The 27,151-nt window shown below is 36.3% G+C and overlaps 1 protein-coding gene across 2 annotated transcripts; it reads left to right on the top strand.

Moving 5' to 3' along the window:
- The first annotated feature begins 147 nt into the window (after positions 1 to 147).
- LOC125252462 (DNA ligase 1-like) lies at positions 148 to 27,151 on the top strand. 2 transcript variants are annotated; one of them, XM_048165790.1, is made up of 10 exons: positions 148 to 386; positions 512 to 699; positions 1,040 to 1,060; positions 13,273 to 13,600; positions 15,631 to 17,174; positions 17,377 to 17,403; positions 17,502 to 17,519; positions 20,102 to 21,301; positions 21,602 to 21,718; positions 25,555 to 27,151. In XM_048165790.1, exons 5-10 carry the CDS (start codon positions 17,159 to 17,161, stop codon positions 25,590 to 25,592), a joined length of 1,416 nt encoding a protein of 471 aa, XP_048021747.1. In that variant the 5' UTR covers positions 148 to 386; positions 512 to 699; positions 1,040 to 1,060; positions 13,273 to 13,600; positions 15,631 to 17,158; the 3' UTR covers positions 25,593 to 27,151. The 2 variants fall into 2 exon arrangements, with proteins under 2 accessions (XP_048021747.1, XP_048021748.1); XM_048165791.1 differs by lacking the exons at positions 148 to 386; positions 512 to 699; positions 1,040 to 1,060; positions 13,273 to 13,600 and having other exon boundaries at positions 14,737 to 17,174.

Here is a 27,151-nt window from a genome sequence, read left to right as displayed (position 1 = left end):
CTTTTTAATTGCAGCTTTTAAATATATACCTCAGGTTTTGTGTCAAAGCTATTTGTACAGTCAGTCGCAAAGCTCTTTCCCGTTTTGGATGTGTTTTGTGTGTTTTTCACAGCATTCACGTTGAAAACCAATGCTGCCGCTCAGTCTTTTGCCACACAGTGGGGTGTAACCGCAGTCATAACGGTCGATGGTGACGTCACGTGCTGCGGATCTCAATTTGAGCTGAGTCATTCGCCCACACTGACATACAGAGTCAGAAGAAATCTGGCAGTTGTTGGATCCAGTGCAGGCTATAGTGGTGCACCGAGAGAGTTTTAGGCACTGAACACAGACACATAACTCTGTGCATGTATAGTTAACAGGATTCTACAGATTCATCATTACAGGTAAGAACAGCAATTTCTTTCACTTTCGAAGAGATGCTGACGTTTGTTTTCGGGATTGTTATAGGCTTTTAGGCAATTATTTCGGTGGTTTTTCTAAATAACCATTTTGTTGTTTTTGTTCACAGGAAAGAGATGCCAGATCATGAAGAGTTATTGAAAAGGGACAGTTATGAATCCCAGAGAAAAAAATAATGCTTAGTCATGTATGAGCTTCAATTTAGCTAGGCTAAATAATACATTAAAAAATAATTATAATTATAATTATAATTAAGGCAAGACATTACAAGAAAGAACATTGTTCATTCATGCACTGGTAAGTTTTGAGATTTGGGAGTATTTGGCTTTAGTCTTGTTTTAGAGTGGGAAGAAAACATGCAAAATACACTTTTAAGTGTTTATGTTATTACACTGTATTCTGTTTTCATTTGATATTTGTGTTCACTTGTGATTTATGTATTATTTTTGTGATTAATCTGCAAAACAAATGAAACATTTAAATATATAGTCCATTGAACTGCTAAAATATGCAAGTTCTGATGAAGGTTTTTCAGAAAATCTTTCAGAAAATCAACAATCTATTATTTTATAATATTTTATTACACTTAAAGAGTCAGGTAACAATCATTGTGACATGACTGTATTTTTACTTGCAGGAGAAAATGGGGGCAGCAGAGGTGAGTCATTATTTCTTATTATTTAATATTTATTTATATTTGATGCAGTTTACCATATTCAGCATTATGACCTTTATAAGTAATTCACATTAATGCAATATAACAATAAAAAGTTGTGACACTTTACTTTTACATTTGTTCATTTAGCAGATTCTTTGACCCAATGTGACTTACAAACAAGGAATGTATGTAAATTAGTACTGTCAATCGAATAAAAAATTAACTAATTAATCTCACATTTTTTTCTGTGATTAATCACGATTAAAACATTGGAGTTTTTAATATTTCTATATTGTAATAATTTCACAGTTACTTTCCAAATTAATGTAGAAACAACTTAGACAGCCTATATTTTAAATATTTGTTTAATGGCATCTTTTTATGAAACTAATACTGCTACTGAATTTGCTATGAAATTTATTTTTTAAAACGTTATGTTAATTATAGACATTCAACATTACAGTATACCTGAAAGCTATCAATTTAAACATTTATTACACTTTAATAAAATAACTTTTAATTTAAGTGAACTTAAAACAATCTTCACATTATAAATGTCATATTTACCTGTGATCTTCCCTGTCTAAAGCCTGGGACACACTGCACGATTTTAGCAATCCTGTAAGATCATAACAAATCACACTGTGCAACATGGATCTATGAAAGGATTAGTTCACTTTCAAATGAAAATTAGCCCAAGCTTTACTCACCCTTTTACTATACCTTTCTTCTTTCTGATGAACACAATCGGAGATATATTAATAAATATCCTGACTCATCCAAGCTTTATAATGGCAGTGAGCAGGATGAATGAGTATGAGCTGAAGAAAGTGTCTCCATCCACATCCATTGATCATAATCATACTCCACACGGCTCCGGGGGGTTAATAAAGGCCTTCTGAAGCGAAGTATTTGTGTAAGAAAAAATCCATAGAAAAAATCCATTAAAAAATATCTAGCTTCCACCAGACTGCCTTCCGTATTCAAGTTATGAAGAAAGTGTATATTGGTATTGCGACAGTTAAGCTTTTTCTGTAAGTTAAATACAGAAGATGTAGGACGTAGCATAAGCTTTTTCAACTGCAAGTGTTTTACACTTTCTTCGTACATTGAATACAGAAGGCGGTCTGGAGGAAGCTTCACTTCAGAAGGCCTTTTTAACGCCCCAGAGCCATGTGGAATATGTTTATGATGGATGATGTGGATGGAGACACTTTCTTCAGCTTCATACTTGTTGGTATCGCTCACTGCCATTAAAGCTCGGATGCTTCAGGATATTTATTAATATATCTCAGATTGTGTTCATCAGAAAGAAGAAAGTCATATACACCTAGGATGGCTTGAAGGTGAGTAAAGCTTGGTGTAATTTTCATTTTAAAGTGAACTAATCCTTTAAATTTGGGTACGACAAATTGTAGACTGTACGATGAAGACACCTACTGACTCGTAGGTCTCATAGGTAAACAAAAAGACAATGATGAATCACACTTTGGTAGTTGTAGTTTTTATGTGAGCTGACGAAAGAGGAAGGGAAAAGAGCTTGGGTAAGCAGTTTTATTAGTGCCATGTCACATTGATTTCATGTCGCATTTTTATTAGCCTGTTAGATGTATGTCGTAGAAGCAAACAAACTATGCGGTGATCACGCAGAATTTATGATGATGTACCTCTGAAAAGAGGGAGATAAAATCACAAAACTCGCTGAAGTTTCCCTACTGTGAACTTTATGCAGAATCTTTTTGTAACAATTGACAATAAACTTCCCAAAACAGCATCAATGTGTCACAGATCCCTTGTTTCCCTGGACTTCATTTCCCATGATCCTCCTGTTCTCCACACCTGCACTCACTTCCCTCGTTATCTCCTATCATCACTCATCACCTGCACCTGGACTTGATCATCAGCACTCCCTTTATATTGCACTCACTCTCTTCACTCATGGTCCGTTCTCTGTTTTGCTTTGTGTATGTTTGGTGTAACCTGCCTTTGTTATTTGAAGTAAAGTGTATGTCGTTGTGGAAATCCGTATCTGCGTCATCCTTCTACCAGTACGCGTAACACAATGGCCTTTTCCCCTCATTTCACACATATTTAACAATTGGCAACACAAGCTGTTAATTATATACAATCTTTAGTTATTTATAAACAATAATACATCAATAAATGAATAAATGTTTTTTTGCCATTTTAGAAATATCTGGTAGTAAATTATATGTAAATACCCTCCTTAAGTAACTATTTCAAAATAAAGCTCTGAGCTGGTGCATTTCTGAAATAATAAAGTTTTTAATATTTCAATCAAGCAAATCGATAAAATACTTGCCTCTGCATACTCTTAAACATTATATCATTATAACATTATAACACTATATCATGAGAATTAAAGGTGCGTTCACGCGGCCTTGTGATTCCTGTAGTTACGAGATTCTAGCTTGTAAAAAGCATTCACGTCCTCGTAGAGCTCGTAATTACAGCTTGTAAGCTGGGAGTTCTCTGAAAGCTCCCAGATGTACCACCTGACCGCTGTAGATTGATTTATTAGGCGTTGATAGTGGTGCCATGGAAACGCATAATTCCCAGTCCAAGGACCAAAAAGACGTGAACAGCGCCGAATAAAACGTCACATGTTGTTATCTCAAAATTCTAGTAAATACGAGGTGACGTGAACGCAGCATAATACCTGAAAAGAGGGAGATGAAATCACAAAACTCGCTGAAGTTCTTCTTTTTTTGATTTCATGGCGGGTTGCGAACCAACTTCATTGGTGCATTCCGCCACCTACTGTGCTGGAATGTGAAGAGAATTAACTAAATTAAATTTTTTAATCCACTAATCCTAATAAATATCATGATTGCATTTATCAGTTTTCCTGCATTTGAACCTCATGTCATATTTTACTTCATGTGAATTCTTGGTATCCCAGTGATTTCAATTCCTCCTTAAGATTTTTTCTTTATCTTTCATATGTATCACATACCATCATTTCATGTTCCACTGTCTCCTCTCTTAAACACACTTCACATAGACCTGTGTTATGTTTCCCTATAATGTGTGATTAATATTTGAATGCCCTGTTCGTAGATGAGTGAAAATGACTTGCTCCTATCTACTTTTGTTATGAAAGATTTTAGATTTCTTTATACTCCTTTGAACCTTATGAAAGTGTTGACCTTTTTGACATGAGTCCAAAAATGTTTGCCATTTCCTATTATTGCATGCTTCTAAAATGAAATGTTTCCCTTCTAATCTGCTGATTGGAATATTTATACTTGGTTCATCCATATTTAAAGGGATAGTTCACCCAAAAATTAAAATTTGATGTTTATCTGCTTACCCCCCAGAGCATCCAAGATGTAGGTGTCTTTGTTTCTTCAGTAGAACACAAATGATGATTTTTAACTGCAACCGCTGCCGTCTGTCAGTGGTATAATGCAAGTCAGCGGGAACTTGGACTATAAGAGTAAATAAAACACGACAGACAAATCCAAATTAAACCCTGCGGCTCGTGACGACACATTGATGTCCTAAGACACGAAATGATCGTTTCCTCCTCCTCTCATTGAAGTATATGCATGAGACATCACTGCCGCTGTCAGAGCGCGATCAGACCAAACGAATCGAGTGATGAATGCAGTTGGACATAGTGGTGTATTCGAGGTAAAAGATGATATAAATACTGTTCTGTTTCTCGCACAAACCGATCGTTTCGTGTCTTAGGACATCAATGTGTCGTCACGAGCCGCAGGGTTTAATTTGGATTTGTCTGTCGTGTTTTATTTACTCTTATAGTCCAAGTTCCCGCTGACTTGCATTATACCACTGACAGACGGCAGCGGTTGCAGTTAAAAATCATCATTTGTGTTCTACTGAAGAAACAAAGACACCTACATCTTGGATGCTCTGGGGGGTAAGCAGATAAACATCAAATTTTCATTTTTGGGTGAACTATCCCTTTAAAGTATCTTGTCTTCTTGTCAGCCATTTTGTCTGCTTCCTCATTACCCTGAATTCCCATATGTGCTGGTACCCACATAAAACCAATTTGTTTTAAACTGTATGACGTAATAATTTCTATTAAAGGGGTGGTTCACTGTTTTTTTTCTAGGCTTGATTGTGTTTATGGGGCACAGTTTAACATGTCTTAATTCTTTGTTTTTGAAAAAAAAAAACACAGTATTTTTCATATATTTTACCTTTATTCTACAACGCTGTTTCCCTTCTCTAAAAATGCTCTGTTGAGTTCCTGGTTCTATGAAGCCCCTCCCTCAGAAATATGCAATGGACTGAGATTGGTTAGCTGGCTCTGTGTATTGTGATTCGCTGTCCGGAAATGCCACGCCCTTACCATTACGGGCAAACATCGCATGTGCTTCCGTCAAAGTCCAGTCTTTGCTTCGGTGGAAATGTAAATAATGGCGTCAATATTGCAGACCCAGATAGCAGTAATAATGTAGAGGGTCAAGCAGAACCTCTGCAAGCACAGCTTTTAATGGACATTTATGAATGTTAAAGGGGTACTTCACCCCTGGAAAGATGAATGTGTATTTAAAATTGGTCATTTATGTAGTAGAAATGTGAAATTATTTTTGAATTTGGAGCTTTCTAGACTGAGAAAAGGCAGAAAATGTATTTTTGACTAATGTGGATGAAAGACAACAACTCCCAGAATGCACTTGTTTTGCTGCCCTTGCGAGGCCACGCCCAAACCACGCCTATCGGTTACAGGCGGCATTCAGGAAAATTCAAACAAATAAATCGTGAGTTAGTTCATACATTTACAGCGAAATGGTTCTAAATTGCTTTGTACCTGGATGTACACCCAAAACCAGGAAAGGACAAGTAAGTTTCCATCATTTTCCGATTAAGTTAAAGATTTGGAGCGATGTAAACAGTGGCTGCGGGCCATCAAACACCCGAAGTTTGGAGATGACACCGTTATAGAAAACCTAAAAAAACGCAGAATATGTAGTCTCCATTTCAAGCACGAGGACTACGAACCAAATATCTTTGCAATGAAGAGAACCATTCTGAAGGACATTGCGATACCATCGATATTCACTTTCCCAGAGGACGAACAGCCTGGGCATCTGGTACTAAGCGTATTCGCCTAGAGGTAAGACTCGCTGATACTAGACTGATAACACAGTAGCCTATATGTAGTGTTGTAGGTAGCAGTAAAAATGCAAACTTAGCAAAGTAACGTTAGATAGACAATTACATATAAGTTGCATATAAGTTGACTGTTATCAAAGTAAAGCCTCTGTTCTGTAAAACTGAGTTTATTTATCTATTTATGCTAACGTTACCACAAAAGCCTGTTGCTGTATTGGTTGAGATGACTGCAGAGACCGATAAATTTGCGAGATGAACCACTGACCACTGCAGACAAAATAAAGTTAATTACTGTAAGCTTAAAAATATATTGACACCCACTTTTGATAAAATCTTTGATCTATGTCCGTGAGTAACCTCAAACGCGCATATGTATGGGCGTGGTGAAAAAATGCGGAACTACCTGCTATTACTGGCTGTAGTTTTAAGCCTCTGGCCAAAAAAGCCTCCGATGACGCAAAATGACGATTTTTGCGTCATCGGAGGCTTTTTACAGAATAAAAATGCATAAATCTCTCATCTCGGGCTGATATGAAGGGGAAAGCACGCTAATTCGAAAATACTAGTGGTATTCTACTAATACAAAGCTTAATGCTAAATCCTGAAGTAACCCTTTAAGTATTTTTGTTTGTATTTGAGTCAAAGTGTTTAGATATGCTCTCACTTGTAAATGTTACTGTTGCCCCATAGTGTTCTGATTAAAGCTTTACTGTAGCTGAATGCATGACTGAGTAGTAGCATTTTTGTATTGGTATTGTTTAATTTATAGTATGAACAAGCATGTGGGTAAACACAACATAAAACCGTAATGAAACAATGCTGTACACTGATAACACAAACACCAACAGAAGTTCGCTGGTGTGATTACATAGAAGTTTGCTGGTGTTTGTTGGAGAAGTATGAAATGGAATTAAGCTACCTGGCTAGCAAAGCCAAAAACAGCAACATTACAAAAACAAATATTGAAAAACAAGAAATTCACAGCAATATCACCGCTACATCAAATATTTCATCTATATTTCATATATTATTATTATTATTATTAGGGGCCAAGCACCAAAGGTGCGTAGGCACCTATTGTATCTGTTGGCGTTCTTTTTAAAAAAAAAAATTATCATTCTTCTTCTTCTTCTTCCGCTCTTGAGTCTATGGCAGCCCACAGAACCGCTTGTGTGAAAGTTGTGAAATTCTTCACACAGTTAGAGGACAGTCTGAACTGTGTCCATATCAAATTTGGAGTCTCTAACTCAATCCCTCTAGCGCCACCAGCTGTCCAAATTTGCACTCATGTTTATGTTAATAACTTTTGAACCATAAGGGTTAGAAACCAAATTTCTTTTTTCCACTGATTTCTTGGGTCAAGACGAATTCAAGTGGATTTTGCTTGCGAAAATAGACATAATGCTGTATCTCTGCAATGCTTTATTGTATTCAGACCAAACTTGGTACATGCCATCACAAGCATGACCTGAGGCAACATGCAGCGTTTCGGCGCAGTGCCACCTACTGGTCCGGAGATACGAAAAATGGCTATTTTTTCTTATAACTTCTGATGGGTTTGTCCAAAAATCATTGGTCTCGTTGGATTTGGGGGATCATGCCGAATCAATTGATATCCAATTTTCCCATATTGGCTATTTTGGCCGTCGACCATTTTGAATTTTGTGCTAAAATGCTGTATTTTATGAAAACATTAGCATATCGTTATGAAACTCGGTATGGGTCATCAGGACAATGCCCTGAAGGAACCTGAGAAGTTTCGGACCAGCGCCACCTAGTGGAGAATTTTTTTTCATATGCTTATAACTTTTGATCTGGTTGACTTATTTTCACAGGATATCCTTAGACTCCTGTATCCTTCCCGAGTCCAACAATACCAAACATGCTAGGTTTCGACTTACAATTTGTGCAGCGTGATGATTTAGCGCTTTAAAAACAATTGTGAATATCTTCGAAACCGTTAGTCCGATCGAGACGAAACAAGCGTAGGAAACACGAAATCTAAGCTGGTTAACTATATGTCACAGCCCAAATATCAACATTTTGATAGGAAGTGGCAAAAAAATCAAAACAAAGTCATCCATGGGTAATTTTTTATGACCTTATACAGATAAATGTCTATAACTCCAAAACGAAATGAGATATTTGCACCAAATTTGAAACACACATATATAGGGTCACCCTTATGTTAATCTATAATTCAGATTTTGATCTCCATATCCATTTACATATATTATATATATATCTTCCAAGGGGTTTTTTCCCTCCTAGGACTTTTTTCCCAGTGTTAACACGCTGGGTTTTTCTCCTAGGGGGTTTTTTCCACCCCTGGGAGTCAGCCGACATTGGCTTAATGTAGCACCATCTTGTATATGTTACATATTACCACGCTTGTTTGTACAGCTTATTTTTAACCACTTCCCTTTTTTCTGTGCTTCTAATATGTAAAGCTGCTTTGAAACAATTACCAATTGTAAAAGCGCTATATAAATAAATTTGACTTGACTTGACTTGACCCTGAGGACACATAAAAAAATAGGTCGTATTGTGCCCCTTAGTGGCCTATAATTGAACAAAACATGAAATTTCCATTAACTACAATACAGTATTATGATAAAAAATGCTATATTATATGAATGCATTGATGTACCATTACGAAACTCACGATGTCGGCACCATGCTCTGAAGGTACACAATAGGTTTTGAGATAGCGCCTCCTTGTGGTCAAATTTGATAATGAATAAAAAAAAAAAATGCTAATAGCTTTATATAAATGTGGCCTACTGTAATGAGACTGGTCTTATTAGATTCCATGGGTCATGCTGAGAACATTGATGCCAATTTTGCCATAGTCAGCATAACTTAGTCTCTACCACTTTGATTTTCTTCAAAATCACACTTTTTCAATCTCCTCCTAGACCATAGGTCCAATTTTCACCAAAATCTAATAGTATTATCTTCAGACCATGCCGGCAAAAACTTATGGATTTCATGTTGATAGACAAAACCTATATTGCAGCAACGAATTAGAGGCGTGACTCCAAAATGACTGTTGAGTCTGTATCTCTGCAATGCTTTGACATATTGACACAAAACTTAGCGATTGTCATTGTCACCTCACTCTGACCATACCACATTAATTTGGTCACAGCGCCACCTATTGGTCGAAAGTGATGAACCAGTAAATCTTTACTATTGACAGTATATATCATTTTTCAGCTCTTTTGCCAAAAATAATCTTAAATGGTCTTTAATTGCTCACTGTTGCAGTTGGTCTGATGCTCACAGCCATGTTGGCTGGCTTCTTGTGCTGCTTTTAAGCTATATTTTCATATATATATATTTCATCTATATTTCCCCCTCACCGCCGGAAAAACTCGTAGAATCACAAATTTATATAAATGGCAGGTTTATTGTGAAAAAATAAATATGTAAAAAAAAAAAATGAAAAATTAGGAGAATCAATGAATTGTGAACAACTTACTGCCATTGTGTAAATATGTAATCATGTAATCCATAAAAAAGTAACTTATTACGAGTATTTTAAAAAGTAGTTTACTCTAATTACAAGTACTTGATTTTTGGAATCTGATTACGTAATCCAGATTACATGTAATCTGGATCTACCCAGCTCTGATCATTACTTGGTCTTATTTCGTAAACCCAACCTAGTGCCATTAGTATTGCTACCATCTCTGCACAGATGTACCATCTGATATTCTTCCAGGATTCCTAACCTCAATCTCTGGAACATAGAAAGCAGCCCCTGTTCTTTCAGATTCTATGCTCTTTGATCCATCTGTGTATATTTGAAGAAAGGTATAATGTGTATTTTTTATGTATTCTGTTACACATGTTTTTACATTAATCTCATCACCTTTTTCCTTAATTTTCTCATGTAACATTAGCTTTAAGTCTATTTCAGGTTGAGCTAGTAACCAAGGTGGTATTGGAGGTATTACAATTATAGGAGCAAATAATTTTGTGTCTAACCCAGTTTCATTTACCCACTGCAAACTTTGTGGAATGAAGAAAGAAACCCCGTGAGTTCTCCCCCTAGTGCTCAAGCAGACAAGAGTAATCGATTGCACATTGAATATATGAGCCTAACACCATAGCTGCATCCGAAATCGCGTACTGTTGAGTACTACATTTAAATTTAAATTTACTTCACGACCATTAAAAAAGTATCTATAGTATAGTTCTATATAATATGAATGTGTGTAGTATGAATGAATTCAGATGTACTACATCCGCCATGTTGTTACTGTCACATGACCTACCAGCGTCAGTTACAACTCCATTCACAAATCCTCTCCCGTGGCCTCATGGGATAGTAATGAATGTCCATCTTAAGTCATGGGTACTTTTCGACTACCGTTTTTTTAAATACTATCGGACATACTTCTCTTATCACATAGGCTGTGTCTGAAATCGCCCCCTATACCCTCATTCACTACTCCCTACATTAGTCCACTAATAAGGTTCACTTGAAGGAGTGAATAAAAATGAGTGAGTGAATTCGGACACTGAGTGTGCTGGAAGGGCTGCAGCTTTTGCATAGTTTGTGTTTGCTGTTTAATAATTAATTGAAACTTAGCAAACTAGCATCTCCCCTCAAATAGTGCCATATTTAAGGGTATAGGGGGTGATTTCGGACACAGCCATACTGTTTTTCGCATACTATATAGTAGAGAAGTATTCGATTTTGGACGAAGCTCATGTCTACATCAGATGCAAACAGCGTGTAACATCCCATCAAAAGCAAATAGAAAGCAAGTTTCGGTAACACTTTAGCATACTGATCCTTCATTAATGAATAACTACACAGGAATAAATGAGTAACACATTATTAACACTCTAATAACTGCTATTAACTAACAAGAAATGAATGATTAATGAATTAGTTAGTAATAGTGCTCAGTTGAAGGTGGTAGTTCACTATTAGCTAATCAGTAACTACTGTTTTTTCATACCTCCCAGAGAATTACTAAGAACTACTATATACAGGTTCATAATTAACATGAATGATGCATAATGTATTTTACTTTAATTCTAAAGTAGAGGTCATGGTAACCCACTAGTAATGACTGAAGTATTACCAAATCCTTCAGAAGGAATTACTAATTATTTGGATCAGTATTCTAAAGTGAGAAACATGATAACTCTCTAGTAACTACTGGAGTCATTGTAAACTTTTGAGGTTTTTGTATGTTTTGTACAGTAATTCCTTCTGATGTTTTTGGTAACACTTAAGTAATTACTAGTGGGTTACCATGATCTTCACTTTACTGATCCAAATAAGTAGTAGTTACTTTAGAGTTATATAGTAACTCTTGAGTTATTACTATCCAATACTTTACAAAAACCTCAAAAGTTTACAATGACTCCAGTAGTTATTAGAGAGTTATCATGTTTCTCACTTTAGAATACTGATCCAAATAATTAGTAATTCCTTCTGAAGGATTTGGTAATACTTAAGTCATTACTAGTGGGTTACTAAATACATTATGTATTATTCTCTGGGAGGTACGAAAAAACAGTAGTTACTGATTAGCTAATAGTGAACTACCACCTTCAGCTGAGCACTATTACTTAATCAGAGTTTCTTGTTAGTTAATAGTAAGGCAAGGCAAGGCAATTTTATTTGTATAGCACATTTCATACACAATGGTAATTCAAAGTGCTTTACATAAAAAAGAATAATAAAAATAGAACATAAGGAATAGAAATAACAGTAAAAACAGAGAATTTTGCTGGATGGAAGAGCTAGGAAGTTTCAGGGAGTTTGTTGTTGTTGTTGTCCGTCAGAGTGGATCTAAACGGATCTATCCATCAGAGCGGATCAGAATGGATCTTCCTCACACGACAGGACTGCTACCTGTTAAGGCACTTCAAACTAATAAACACAGTTTCAATCTCCCCTTTTGCCAAGACACCTCAAACTGCACCACACAGCCCTAATCCCCCTTCCGGAGATATCTTATCTATGCAACGCAGTTCAAATTTCCCCTTTGGAAATTTCCCCCTTTGGAAAGTGTCCTGACTGTAATCTAGAGATATCTTAACCATGCACCACAGCTCAAATTTCCCCATGGTTTGTCCCTTATCCAAATTTACCAAATTTTGACCTAATCACTGTCTTCCTAATTCTCCCAGCTCTTTCAACCAGACAGCAATATTTAAAATGCATTAAAAGTCAGAATAACAAGATGATACATAAAAGATATAAAATACATTAAAAATGAAATAAAAACAGGAAAAGGAATTAAAAGAATAAAAAGATCATATGTATAGAATAAAGTGCAAACAGTTCGGACATAGCACAGTGCTCAATCAGCAAATGCATAGATAAAAAGATTTTGAGTGTTTTGAGTCTGGATTTGAATGTGGCTACTGTTGGAGCACACCTGATCTCTTCTGGAAGCTGGTTCCAGCTGCAGCTGGCGTAACAGCTAAAAGCAGACTCTCCTTGCTTTGAGTGAACCCTTGGTATTTCTAAATGACTTGATCCTGATGATCTGAGTGATCTGTTAGGTTTATATTCTATGAGCATATCTGCAATGTATTAAGGTCCTAGACCATTGAGTGATTTATAAACAAGTAACAGTACTTTAATAGTAGTTACTAGAGTGTTAATAATGCATTATTCTTTTGTTCCTGTGTAGTTATTCATTAATGAAGGATCAGTATTCTAAAGTGTTACCAAAGTTTCTTTTTCACAAACAGTGTTTCAGCAAAGTGAAAACATATTTTAAGAATCTGATGCCGAATGTGAGGAAAATAATAAACTGAGAAAAAACTGACAGAAATAGAAGATATAAAATTGAAGCTGTACGTTTCCTAAGCTAGAGAGATGAGAAGCATCCCATTAGCTCACATTGAGCATTACACTAGCGACAAGATCACAAGGTCAGTGACACGGTCTGTTTCTGGGAAGATACAAACAGTTAAAAATATATATATTGAATTCACTGTAAGTCTCTTTGAATAAAAGCAAGAATTTTCCAACAAATTAATGAATGTAAATGTAAAAGAATCTGTGAGAAGCAAAGTTTAAAAAAGCTTGTAAAATATAATTGTAATGTTGCACCATTCAGACATATCCAAGAGCTACACTTGAAAAGGAGAGAGAACTGGAGAAAATAGAGAAAGAACTGGAAAAAAGAGAGAAAGAACTGGAAAAAAGAGAGAAAGAACTGGATAGAAGAGAGAGAGAACTGGATAGAGAACTGTATAGAAGAGAGAGAGAACTGGATGGAAGAGAGAGAAAACTGGATAGAAGAGAGAGAGAACTGGATAGAAGACTGATGGACCGGAATAGAACATGGTTCTGGAATGCAGAAGATGAAGAGAGCGAAAAGGAGAGAAGGACTGGAGGACTGAAACCTGAGCTAAGTGGCAGCAATGAATTAGACCATCCTAACAGTAAGAATTACATTATTTATTTATTTTGATTATTGCATGCGATGGTAGAGAATCATAAAAATCATTATAATTTCATTTAGTTGTCAAGGTCTGCCTGTTTGTTTTTCGTTTTAATTAACTTTTAGCTTGTATTTCCTTGGTTACTTGATGGTTACCTCCTCCATGGATCCTTCCATCATCCACTCCACCCTGGTTTCTCCGGCCATCATCCCTACATAATGTCAGCTATTCGCCAGCTTCTCGTCCACCTCCAGAGCTCGCTCCCTCCCTCCCTACCTTCATGAACTATTAGTTTGTATTTCCTTGGTTACCTATTTTCCTTTGTTCCATTTTCCTGCTCTTCATTTGTTACCATGGTTATTGATTAAAGGTGGGGTAAGCCATATTTCAAAAACGCTGTTGGACATTGTTGATATTTGAAATAAACCCAAACAAACCCATCCCTCTCTTCATTGCTCCGCCTCCAAAACTCACCCTCCAATCCTAACCACCCTGCTCCGAGTCGGTCTCGAACTCCAGCCCGATTGCTGCCGGCAGGTGAGGCGAGTGCACTAACAATGACACTAAACACCGTATTCTCTAATGGTTTTCAGTGTGCAGTGGTTTACCTGCACAACTCTCACTATCTGGCCACTGTTACACACGTAATGCGAGCAGATATCTGAAAAATAAAGTGCAGATGATGAAAGACAAGAAGCACAAAAAATGAATGTACATTCTTTTGAGCTCTTTTGTATTGTGTCTCATCTCTTTTTCTGCAGTCTTTCTTCATATCTCCCTCTTCTGTTACTGTCATTTCTTTATCCTGTAAATGTAGGTCTTAAATTTATATTCAGTTACACCCTGGTTTTCCGTGCACAGTGGGCAGACACAACTAATCGATAATGTCATTTGTTGTCGATGATTTTCATTATTGATTATTATCGATTTTATCGATTAGTTGTTGCAGCCCTACTTGGAATCATGCATATCCATGTCAACAGTATCAACACTGAAATTAATTGGCAGCAGTCAGGTACAAGCTCTCTAAAGCCGGGCACACATTTAACGACTAGCTAAAACATTCTAAGACTGTGCTCAACATACAGCGATTGTTTCCTGGTTGTTTCCTGAAGCAGATTTAAATACTTACACATGGAATTTGAACACCGACTGTAATCGCAGACTGAACGCAACTGGCTCTGACTGGACGCGTTTGAGCGCGATCAGTCATAAGTATCAATCTACATTCATAATACATACAATCGTTAGGTGTGTCTGCCGCTTAAGTTGTTTACATGTATTATTATTGTAATGTTATGTGCTTTGAGACATGAGGTCGTTTAATGCTGTCTCTTGTAACGCTTTGCCAAGAGCAGCTGTGTGTATCCGTTTGTGTTTATTGTAGGAGGCGTAGCTTTGGAGACGTTCTGAAGGGAGGGTGGGATGTTATGATTTGAAAGCTATAGCTTGCTATTGCTAGCCTCTCTGCAAATGTCCTATTGCACCTTTAAATCCTTCAGCTCATTCAGTTCATGGTCCAGTATTGTTTGTGCTATGCACGTTGTTCGTTTGTGTTTCTTTGTATTGTATTACCTCAGTTTACTATAAACCATGCTTCTATTTTGAACCCTTATGAACCCTTATATTGGCTTCCAAAGATTAGATAATAAATAGTGTTATCAAATCATTACTCACTGGTTACTACAATAGATCTATTTTGATATTCATTGTTGGGAGTAACACACATTACATCACATTTCTCACATTCTTAAAGTAATATGTTACCCTATTTTAAACTTAATACCATAAAACACCATAATACCTAAATATTTAAACAAGTTGAACACATACATTACCTTAATTTATTTACTGATATCAACTGAAAAGCTTTCTCGTCCCCACAGCATTGTTACATAGACATATGCAATGCATGCTTTGAGTCAGTCAGGGAGATTTTCCCTCTCTCTTCATCCAGTTTGCTTTCAAATGTCCACTAATAATGTCCTTCATTACATATGATGCTTAAATTGTCTCTCTATTTCCATTAGTGTCTGAACGTTTGCACGAACCTTCAGCTGCTACCTAGTGGAGACCAAACTTAAAAGGTTTTTGCGTTTTTCAGTGATGGTTGAGTACAACTGAACAATTGATTCATCATCTGCTCAATGATTTGTATTTTAATCCTTTCAGCATGAATACCTGGGTAAGTCGCTTTGCATGAAATAATCTGCTAGCCTTGTGGAGTATGTTTATAGTGGATGGATGCACTTTTATCAGCTTCAAACTCATTGGTTCTGTTTACCGCCTTTAAAGCTTGGAAGCGGAAGGATATTTATCAATATAACTCCTATTGTGTTCATCAGAAAGAAGAAAGTCATATAAACCAGCTTCCAGAGAATAAATATGCCCTTGTTTTGTAGTTTATTTATTTGGGTTATGTATTATGTTTTAGAGAAAGAGTTATTCATTATTCATTTTGTTTAGCTGTTGAAACAGGACTAAGTCATAAATCATATTTTTTATATAAGCTTGAGTTTGTGAATGACGTCACTGTTTTCTCCTGTTTTATAGACAAAATTAACTAATTTAATAATTGATGATCTTTACAACAGAACTGAATAAACTCTGAACTGACTTCTGCTGAACAATGACACTATTTTCTTCAAAAGCTGTAGTACAGTGGAAAGAACTCTGATCATTGAATCATTTTCCTGTTATCAATGTAAAGCTGCTTTGAAACAATCTGTATAGTATAAAGTGCTATAGAAATAAAGGTGACTTGACTTTTCAAATGTGTATTTGCAGGGATGGTTTAGTATTGTAGTCACAGAGGTTAAAGTTAATATCCATAAAAAATATGAAATGTACTTTATTTTTTTTGTCTGTAATAAATATTGTAATATTTGTTGCAGTGTCTTGTTGCAAGGCTGCTGATTTCTATGTTGTATTGGACTTTTTATATTAGCAAAAGATGTAAGGTCTTGTAAATGATGTAAATCATTTCAACTCAATATTGTCATGTCTGTTTTTTATTTATTTGTAAATACTTTAACACAAACCAACTAATAGCACAAACATCACAGAAATCAAGAAGTTCCTTATGAATAGGCCTTCTTACTGCTGTTTTTCCATTGAAATGTCACTTCCTGGAGGATGATGATGTCATTACAGAATTGGAATTTGTTAGTTAAAAGAAGTGACATTTTATATCATTTCATCAGCTGAAGAAGATGACAGAGGCCAAATATCCAAAACATTCTTTAAACATGAATCTTGACACTTTAATTCAATCACTTCAGCCCTATTGTCAACTGTCTTCACTTGTGGCCTTTTAGAAGTCTTGTGGTTGGCACTTCCTCTCATTGCTTTTCCTGTTCTTAGGTAACAGGCCTGCAGTGCATGTGCACACAGTTGGATTATACAGATTGGGTTTACATACAGTATATAGATTTTTCTGTCTGAATTAATCGTGAATCAACAATCCTCTTTTGCAAGAATGTCTGCTTCTGTGGCTGTTTCAGTTTTATCCTTATAAATGAGTTGAGGAACATCACTTTTCTTATCATACCAAACAAGATGGCACTGAGACGAGGTAACTCTTTCGATATTATCAAACGTCAGTATTATCACTCAGTGTTTAAAAGTTTATGGTTTAAATGCTTTGGATTTTTTTTTAAATGACATTCGAGTTTGTTACAAACTGTGCAGCTCAGGATGTTCTTGTGATGTTTAAGCATGTTGACATAAGTAGCACATTTTATGTGTTGTTTTTTTGTGTGTTGTTTTGTTTTTAGTGCAAAGAGAAGATTCAGAATCACGCAGTAAGTAAAATTCAGCAAAATCAGACTATTTTCAATGGTACTTTAATTTTATAAAGGACACTAATATTTTTGTGTCTAATCTGTTTACTTCTGTCCAGGTTTACTCCACGATCAAGGTAAGCATGCTTACACCTTTGCTACATTGTTTTCCAGTATTTCAGTATCTGATACAAGTAAAAAATATATTGGTAATGTAATAATTGTAAGACTAAAATTCATTATTTCTAATTAGTACTAATATCACAGCATATTTTAAATGATGAACAGGTGACAACTAATTAATAACCATGGTAATAAATGAAAAGCTGGAAAATGGAAAATGGGGGCTGTGGAGGTGGACGAGGGGCCAGCAAAGGGCTAAAGACTAGAGGCAATGGTGGTCGAAGAAACCAAGATGATGATGATTGGACTGTGACTGAGGACCAAGACACAGCTGGAGGGAAGGTAGAGCCCGCTTGAGCCTGAAGGGTAGATGGACGAAGCGTAGCTGAAGGCCCTTAGGCCCGTTGTGCAGGCAGGGTGATGTCTGAGGGATGTTGGAGGGATAAGGGAGCCCGGTGGAGCCGTGAGGACGATGGCTCTTGGTGGAGCCGAGGGAGCAGCCAAGGCGAAGCTGACTGGTTGACAGGCTGAGATGGAGTGATACAGATGCTGGAGGTTGATCCATGGGATCCACTTGACAGGGTGAAGCTGGAGACTGGAAGACCCAGGGCTTATCCACACAATATTGTGTTGGAGGAGAAGATAAGGGGATGAAGGGAAACAACAGAGGCGGGGCTGATGGACTGGCTGAATCAGGATGTGGAGGTGGGAGAGGAGGCTGGTGGGATCAATTACGTTGACATAGACTTTGTACTTTGCAAAGTACAGTAGTTAGGATTTTATTGAGGCAAAAGTCATAGTTAATAGTGAGAATTGGACCCTAAACTATAGTGTCACAATCAATCCCTCTTTGCACCCTGGCTTTCTTGCTGAGAAGGCCAGTCAATAGAGAATTTAGCAGCCGCTCTCCTACACATTTCAGTGAGGTCCAATTCCCCTGGCATAGGGGAGAGGACTCAACCATGGCACTGCCAGGTCTAGAAGAAATATTAGGAGGGAGGATAGCATCCTCTTCATCTTCCTCCAAATCCTCTTCCAAGGGAAGAGCAATCACCTACTCCTCCTCTTTGATTCGAAGAGGGGAGGAAGTTCAGGAGAGATCTCATTCATCAACTCTCCCCAGCTGCACCAAGGCTGAGGAGCAACAACCTCTATGCCAGATGCTATGTGTCGGTGTCGGTATACTTCTGTGCCGTTGTCCGCATATGTGCAATTACAAATACAGACGTAGTGTTATTGGTGCTTCCAGGATTGGTCACGCCTGAGTCGTTTCCCATGGTGAATGTTTAAAAGAGAGCTACTTTTTTGAAGAACAAACTTGGTAAAACTTTCTGAGCAAAGTCTACTCATAACCAAAACTGTAACTCTCTTGTTAATCCTGTCAACCCGATTGCCGTCACATTAAAGGGATTAATTTTTTTGTTGTTTTAAGACAATTAACTATAATTATAAGACCACATTACTTGAACTTGATAACACAGGTGAAAATACATATTAGGACTACTTTAAAAACAAACTGAAATCTGTTTTCTTAAATGGATAGCTTACCAAAAAATGAATTTACAGAAATTTATATTTATTTAAAATAACTTGAGTGTAAATAAATGATGACAGAATTTTCATTTTTGGGTGACCTATCCCTTTCAGTACACAGGACACAAATCTTATCACAACCTTTCCATTACTTAAGTTTTTACAATGTAGTTTTGTAGGTCAACAATATAGTAACTTTTAGGTCTAAATCAAAGATTTTTTTTCAATACAGCAATATCACTGGGCAATTTAAGTTTTTTCAAAGGGGCATAATTATTTTAGATTAATGAATAAGACAGATCTGAATATTCTGATTGGCTGGAAGGTGTGCATTCAAACCGTTTAATGCACAGGTAGTTCCAGTCAGTTTAAGCACTGTTCTATAATAATGCACTGCCTTCATTGAAACACACACACACTAAGATCACTCTGCATACACAGAACCTGTAACACAAATGAGGGAGAGCTGGATCCATATACAAAAAGTTTAGTAATAAAATAAACATCAGACAAAACCACAACAGAAGCAATGAAACAGAATGAGCAGCAACAAACGTACATCCATGTAGGACAAGACTTGACAAGAAACACAAGAAACACTGGGGTTTAAATACTAGATAGGTAATAGACAACAAGACACTTGGGAAAGAGTAAAATACAAACTAAACGTCCAATTAACAAAACACAATACAAACACGACAATACAAAGCCAAGGAATATGCAACAGAAACATTCAAGAGCACATGCTCAATCTAATGACCTGTAACTGATGAAAACAATCATTTTTACCATTTTGGTCAAATATTCCACTGCAAACATGAATAGTAGCTTTAACTTATCAGTGTTGGCAAGTGACCATGATAAGTGACCAAGCGTGTTAATCCACAGCTACTTAAGCATTACATAATTTTAATGCACTCTGCTGCATGTAAGGTGGTTCTTTGCCTCACCGTCATGCATTAAAATCGTGTAATGCACACTTAGCCATGGATTATCCCTTAGATATTTCATGCATATGCTGTTTGATTTCACTCTGTTTAATTTTATTTAATTTTTTTAACAGATGACACCTTCACATCTACATCTGAATCCACTGGCTCCACTAAAGACCTTCGATTTCTTATACTGGGAGGTGATGAAGACCTTATGGACCACACATGTGATATCATTCTCAGGAAAACAGCTGAAAGAGCTGAGTCTGAAACATGGCACAGAAAAGGTCATGTGTGTGGCAGAAAGATCTCTGTGGTGAAAACACCTTCCACCTGGATGAGTGACGTGGCATCATGCTGTTGCTTCTCCTCAAGAGTCAAATCTATCAAGGATCAAATGCCAGATTATGCATCTCTGGTCTTTCCTGGACCTCATGCCTTTCTTTTAGTTACTGACAACAGGGAAGTGACTTGGAGGGAACAATACCTTTTAAAAGCAATCGCTAAATTGTTTAGCAAAGAAGCCTTAGATTATGCTATGCTATTGATCATTGGGAGAAATGAACCAAAAGGGATCAGTAGTGTCAGGAAGTACGTGAGAAGGGTTTATACATTGGAGGACAATGAGCAAAGCGTTCAGAGTCTGTTTAAAGAAATTGAAACAATGACACAAAACAAGGAATCCACATTCTTTATTCAGCCTTCATATGAAAACCTCATGAAAAAAGCATTTTTATCATGGGAAAAGGAAAGACATGATGAAACACAAAAACTCCATGCACAAGAGGTGACTGCACTAAAAGAAAGATTGAGACTTACTGAAAGTAATTTAAAGAAAGAAATGGACACTTTGATACAGTTAAAGAAAGACAAATACAGTCAAGAGCAAGACCAGCAAGGGGCTTCAAGTGCTAATAAAGATCTGCTGTTTGAAGAATATGAAGCTTTTAAAGAAAACACCTTAACAAACATGATTTCATTCATCATTGATGATTGTACTGAACGTGAGAATAAACTGAAAGAACAGCTGGACACATGTAGAAACATGTGTTCATCCATGGTTGATGATTATATTCATCGTGAGAGTCAGATGAAGAGAGATAATGAAAATCTCCAAAGAGAACTGGAGCAACTCAAACTCAAGGAAAGAGAGTGGGAACAGAAAAAGGACAGAAAAAAACATGGCATAACATGGCCGGAGATGAATCTGAGTAGAAGAGAGAAGGAACTGGAGTCAGCAGAGAGAGGAACGGCAAAGAAAGAGCAAGACCTCCAGCCTAGTGGAGAACAGCGTGATCTACACAGCAAAGTGGAGCTAACTTCCCATGAGTGTAAGTGGTAAAGTTTTTTTTTTGTTGTTAAGTTTTTTTTTTTTTTTTATTATTGTTGTGTGTTCTGTTTTGTTGAGCCTTTGTCTGAAGACAATTTTCTACCCCTGTGGGACTAGACAATAAAGCTTTTGAATTTGAATACAATCAGTGGTGTATAACACTGATACATTGATTTCCACAGAAAATCATGTGAAATATTGCATTTAAAGTGATTTTAAAGTGATGCACTTCAAACTAAAGTACACATTTAGACTCATTACAGCCCAAATATAAACATATACAATGTTTTTTTTTTTCTAGGTGAAGGAGAACGAGAGCTGAAGAGCGAAGATGAAGATTCACCAGACAGTGGATCACTTGACTTTGAAGGATCAAAACCTGTAAGACGCAACAGCAACCAATTCACTCCTCCAACTAGTAAGAATTCATTCTTTAATCTAAATTTTGACACAGACTATATATATATATATATATATATATATATATATATATATATATATATATATATATATATATATATATATAAACCAGATTCCAAAAAAGTTGGGACACTGTACAAATTGTGAATAAAAAAGGAATGCAATAATTTACAAATCTCATAAACTTATATTTTATTCACAATAGAATATAGATAACACATCAAATGTTCAAAGTGAGACATTTTGAAATATCATGCCAAATATTGGCTCATTTTGGATTGCATGAGAGCTACACATTTCAAAAAAGTTGGGACAGGTAGCAATAAGAGGCCGGAAAAGTTAAATGTACATATAAGGAACAGCTGGAGGACCAATTTGCAACTTATTAGGTCAATTGGCAACATGATTGGGTATAAAAAGAGCCTCTCAGATACCCCTTTTCCACCAAGGCCGTTTGAGTGTTGGTTCGGACCCGGGGCCTAGTTTCAAATCACTTCTTTGTCTTTCGACACACAAAGCACCAGCTCCGAACCAGGAAAAGTGGTTCGTAAGTAGCACCAAAACGTTGCTGGGCTAGAAGTAAGAACCGCTTGCGTCAGGGGCTGGGGGCGGGGTTACCGTGACCAACAAGACACTTGTGACCGCCATTTTTGAAATAGCAGCTAATCGAGCTAATAGCAGCTCGATTGTAATCTCCGTCTATATACAAATTATGGCGCGTCGTGTTTGGATGTAGATGTAAGTTCACAAAGCCATGAGCATCAACAGTAGTGAAACATCCACGATTGTTGATAGAAGGCTTGTTCGAGATGCATCGGAGCAGCGCGGACCGATTCGGCGGGTGCCGTGGATCCGCGGGAGCGTTTGTAGAGCATACGACTCCTTGCGCTTTTGGATCGTTCTCGTGGAGCTTTGATGTCATGCGCCGATCGCTATGCGAGAAGCCGATGCATTTCAAACAAGCCTGGTGTGTTTGTGTTTGGCGCTGCAGCGCTAGTTTTGCTGTGAAATATGAGACATATACGTAATGTAAGACCTGGCTCTGTGCTGCTCTCTAGCCCATGGAAAGGCAAACCGGTTCTTAGAATGCTCGTCAGTTGAACCAACTCCGAACTGGCACTAGCACTAGTTCTGAACTAACACCCGGTTCATGCTGGTGGAAAGGGGGTAAGAGTGGCAGTGTCTCTCAGAAGTCAAGATGGGCAGAGGATCACCAATTTCCCCCAATGCTGCAGCAAAATTATTGGATAATATCAGAAAGGAGTTTCTCAGAGAAAAATTGCAAAGAGTTTGAAGTTATCATCATCTACAGTGCATAATATCATCCAAAGATTCAGAGAATCTGGAGCAATCTCTGTGCGTAAGGGTCAAGGCCAGAAAACCATACTGGATGCCCGTGATCTTCGGGCCCTTAGACGGCACTGCATCACATACAGGAATGCTACTGTAATGGAAATCACAACATGGGCTCAGGAATACTTCCAGAAAACATTGTCGGTGAACACAATCCACCGTGCCATTCGCCGTTGCCGGCTAAAACTCCATAAGTCAAAAAAGAAGCCATATCTAAACATGATCCAGAAGCGCAGGCGTTTTCTCTGGGCCAAGGCTCATTTACAATGGACTGTGGCAAAGTGGAAAACTGTTCTGTGGTCAGACGAATCAAAATTTGAAGTTCTTTTTGTAAAACTGGGACGCCATGTCATCCGGACTAAAGAGGACAAGGACAACCCAAGTTGTTATCAGCGCTCAGTTCAGAAGCCTGCATCTCTGATGGTATGGGGTTGCATGAGTGCGTGTGGCATGGGCAGCTTACACATCTGGAAAGGCACCAACAATGCTGAAAGGTATATCCAAGTTCTACAACAACATATGCTCCCATCCAGACGTCGTCTCTTTCAGGGAAGACCTTGCATTTTCCAACATGACAATGCCAGACCACATACTGCATCAATTACAACATCATGGCTGCGTAGAAGAAGGATCTGGGTACTGAAATGACCAGCCTGCAGTCCAGATCTTTCACCCATAGAAAACATTTGGCGCATCATAAAGTGGAAGATGCAACAAAAAAGACCTAAGACAGTCTCCTAAGTCTCCTCAGTCCCCAGACTTTTGCAGACTGTTATAAAAAAAGAGGGGATGCCACACAGTGGTAAACATGGCCTTGTCCCAACATGTGTTATTTAAACACATTTGAAATTTAAAATCAACTTATTTTTCCCTTAAAATGATACATTTTCTCAGTTTAAACATTTGATATGTCATCTATGTTGTATTCTGAATAAAATGTTGAAATTTGAAACTTCCATCATTGCATTCTGTTTTTATTCACAATTTGTACAGTGTCCCAACTTTTTTGGAATCGGGTTTGTGTGTGTGTGTGTGTGTGTGTGTGTGTATATATATATATATATATATATATATATATATATATACACTACCACTCGAAAGTTTGGGATCGGTAAGATTTTTAATGTTTTTAAAAGAAGTTTCGTCTGCTCACCAAGGGTGCATTTACTTAATTAAGAATACAGTAAAAACAGTAATATTGTAAAATATTATTACAATTTAAAATGACTGTTTTCTATTTGAAAATATTTGAAAATGTAATTTATTCTTGTGTTGGCAAAGCTGAATTTTCAGCATCATTACTCCAGTCTTCAGTGTCACATGATCCTTCAGAAATCATTCTAATGTGTCAATTTGCTGCTCAAGAAACATTTATTGTTTACAATTGTACAAAATATTTGTGTACAATATTTTTTTTCAGGATTCTTTGATGAATAGAAAGTTCAAAAGAACAGTGTTTATTTGAAATCTAATTTTTTGTAACATTATAAATGTCTTTACTGTCACTTTTGATTGATTTAATGCATCCTTGCTGAATAAAAGTATTCATTTCTTTAATTTCTTTTAAAATAAATGAAAATAAAAATTCTTACTGACCCCAAACTTTTGAACGGTAGTGTAAAATGTTACAAAAGCTTTGTATTTTAGATAAATGCTGTTCTTTTGAACTTTCTATTCATCAAGGAATCCTAAAAAAAAAGTACACAACTGTTTTCAACATTGATAATAATAACAAATATTTCTTGAGGATCTTATCATCATATTAGAATGATTTCTGAAGGATCATGTGACACTGAAGACTGGAGTAATGATGCTGAAAATTCAGCTTTGCCAACACGAGAATAAATTACTTTGTAAAATATATAAATATATTCAAATAGAAAACTGTTATTTTAAATTGTAATTATTTTTCACAATATTACTGTTTTTACTGTATTTTTAATTAAATAAATTAAGCCTTGGTGAGCAGACAAAACTTCTTTTAAAAACATTAAAAATCTTACAGATCCCAAACTCTTGAGCGGTAGTGTATGTGTATATATATATATATATATATATATATATATATAGGGTAAATTAAGGGTTTTTCCATTGTGATGCCTTGGATAAAGTGTCCCAATCAATCTGAATTCACTCTATATAAAATGTTTGGCATATTCATCAATGATCTCATCAATGAAATTGAAGTGTTGCCTGAACCCATTTCCTAAGATCATAATTAATGTTGATTAATTAAGAGTTATAGGGACAGTTAACCCAGAAATTAAAATCTGTCATCATATACTCATCCTTCTGTAATTTTCTACAATTATCACTGTGAGCAACTGAATAGGCATCTACGGTGCTTTGTACAATTCTAACCTAAATTATTAAAGCATTTCTCTGAGGTTGAGGTGACTCATGTTCATCAGCATCAAGTGTTGCAGTAATAAAGAACCAATGCTTTAAACTTATTTACCTAAAATTGTGTTTCCCCCCTAGTGACTGAAAGTGATCACAAGCGTCTAAACAAACTCTGAATGGACAGATTTCAATTGGAGGATGTTCAGGTTCCTTTGACATTTCACTTCATCATAATTCAACAGAAGGCTCAAAAAGTGCCAGAGGTCAAAAATCCAAAATACATGCATGTGTGAAGCACACCACAGACTCCAAGCTGGTGGATACAATAATATGACAGTTTAAAACCTGCTTAAAAAAGAGAATGATGAAGTTGTCTTGTTAAGATACTTATCTAAATCATTCACAATATATTCCTGTATATATATATATATATATATATATATATATATATATATATTTGTGTTGGAGACATTTATAAACATTTAAGAATATTATCTTAATCTGTTACTAATGTTTCCATAATATTGAAGAGTATAGTACAAGTGTATTCAAAGTTTTGTAAATATATAGGCTTTATGAGTAAATGTAGGATGAAAAGAATGAAAGAATATTTGATGCATTTGGAAACTGACTCATAAAATGTATAATTCCCATCCCCATGGATGAACATCTGGAAAATATGAATGCTTTTATTTGTGGAGTGCTGTCGTTTATACCCTAAAGATGCTCCTTAAAATGATAAATAAATTCTGATATAATATGTAAATATATTGTTTATTTTAGTGATATGTAAGTTGATAAAAATACATTTCTTGTCAACACACCCATTTGACAGTTTTATGACACAAGTTTAATGGTATTTCATGCAAAATGCTCTAAAGAATATCGGCCCTGGGAGGTTAAAAATTGTGTGAAGCAGTGTGGCCATCTAGTGAAAACATGTAGTATTACATTAACACTATACTACAATAGCACACTGAAGACAAGATATTCTTATCTTTAAATGAAATAATCCAGTGATGCAATTGCAAGTTAATTGTAATTTTATGGTCAGGGAGGAGAGTGAAGACCGAATAAAACCTTCTATACACTCGGACTGTCATTCTAAGGAGGGTAAATTTTGCTGTTTTTTGGTATAATGTCACCATCTACTAGATCTAGATCTTCATCATCATCATCATCATAAAAAAGTGTCATCATTTACTCACCATCATGTTGTTTCAAACCTGTATGACTTTCTTTGTTCTGTAGAATTCTAAAGGATGTGTTCTAAAAGGACACAAAGTTGCCAATAAAACTATTAACATGAAATCAAAACAACCCATAACTCCTTAGCAACCACCCAAACACTCTAGCATCAGGGCAGTGACTTTCACATGGACCTCTTTTTAATTTTACCTCTCCTAGCATTTGCATTTAGCATTATGTCCTAATAAAAGCATTACAGTATGTGCCAATAAAAGGTGCTTTTTATTACAAAATATACTAATACATAAATAAAATTACACTTTCTCATTTTCCTATTCTGTTCTGCAGTTTCACTTCTCTTGATGTACACTATTCTGGCTTACTTTTGAAATGGGGTGTTATGGCACTTCTAATGTTTTTGGCTCTTTAAGGACCAGTTACTTCTGTTTTTCATAATTTGTCACAAAACATCTGGCAAATGAATAAATGTCAAATGTAAAGTTCTTGTTTTTGGCTTTCCACATGATCTGTATCTTTTGTTGCTAAA

This window comes from Megalobrama amblycephala, linkage group LG18 (genome assembly GCF_018812025.1).
Source record: "Megalobrama amblycephala isolate DHTTF-2021 linkage group LG18, ASM1881202v1, whole genome shotgun sequence".
NCBI lineage: Eukaryota > Metazoa > Chordata > Actinopteri > Cypriniformes > Xenocyprididae > Megalobrama > Megalobrama amblycephala.
Note: the sequence above shows the minus strand (reverse complement) of the source record. Positions and strands in the feature narration are given on the sequence as shown.

Bases quoted from the DNA above. Each gene is read 5' to 3' on its own strand.
- LOC125252462 (XM_048165790.1), top strand. The intron at 21,302-21,601 runs GTAAGTGGTAAA...TTTTTTTTCTAG, and splicing joins GGAGCTAACTTCCCATGAGT to GTGAAGGAGAACGAGAGCTG. The intron at 21,719-25,554 runs GTAAGAATTCAT...TTTCCCCCCTAG, and splicing joins CCAATTCACTCCTCCAACTA to TGACTGAAAGTGATCACAAG.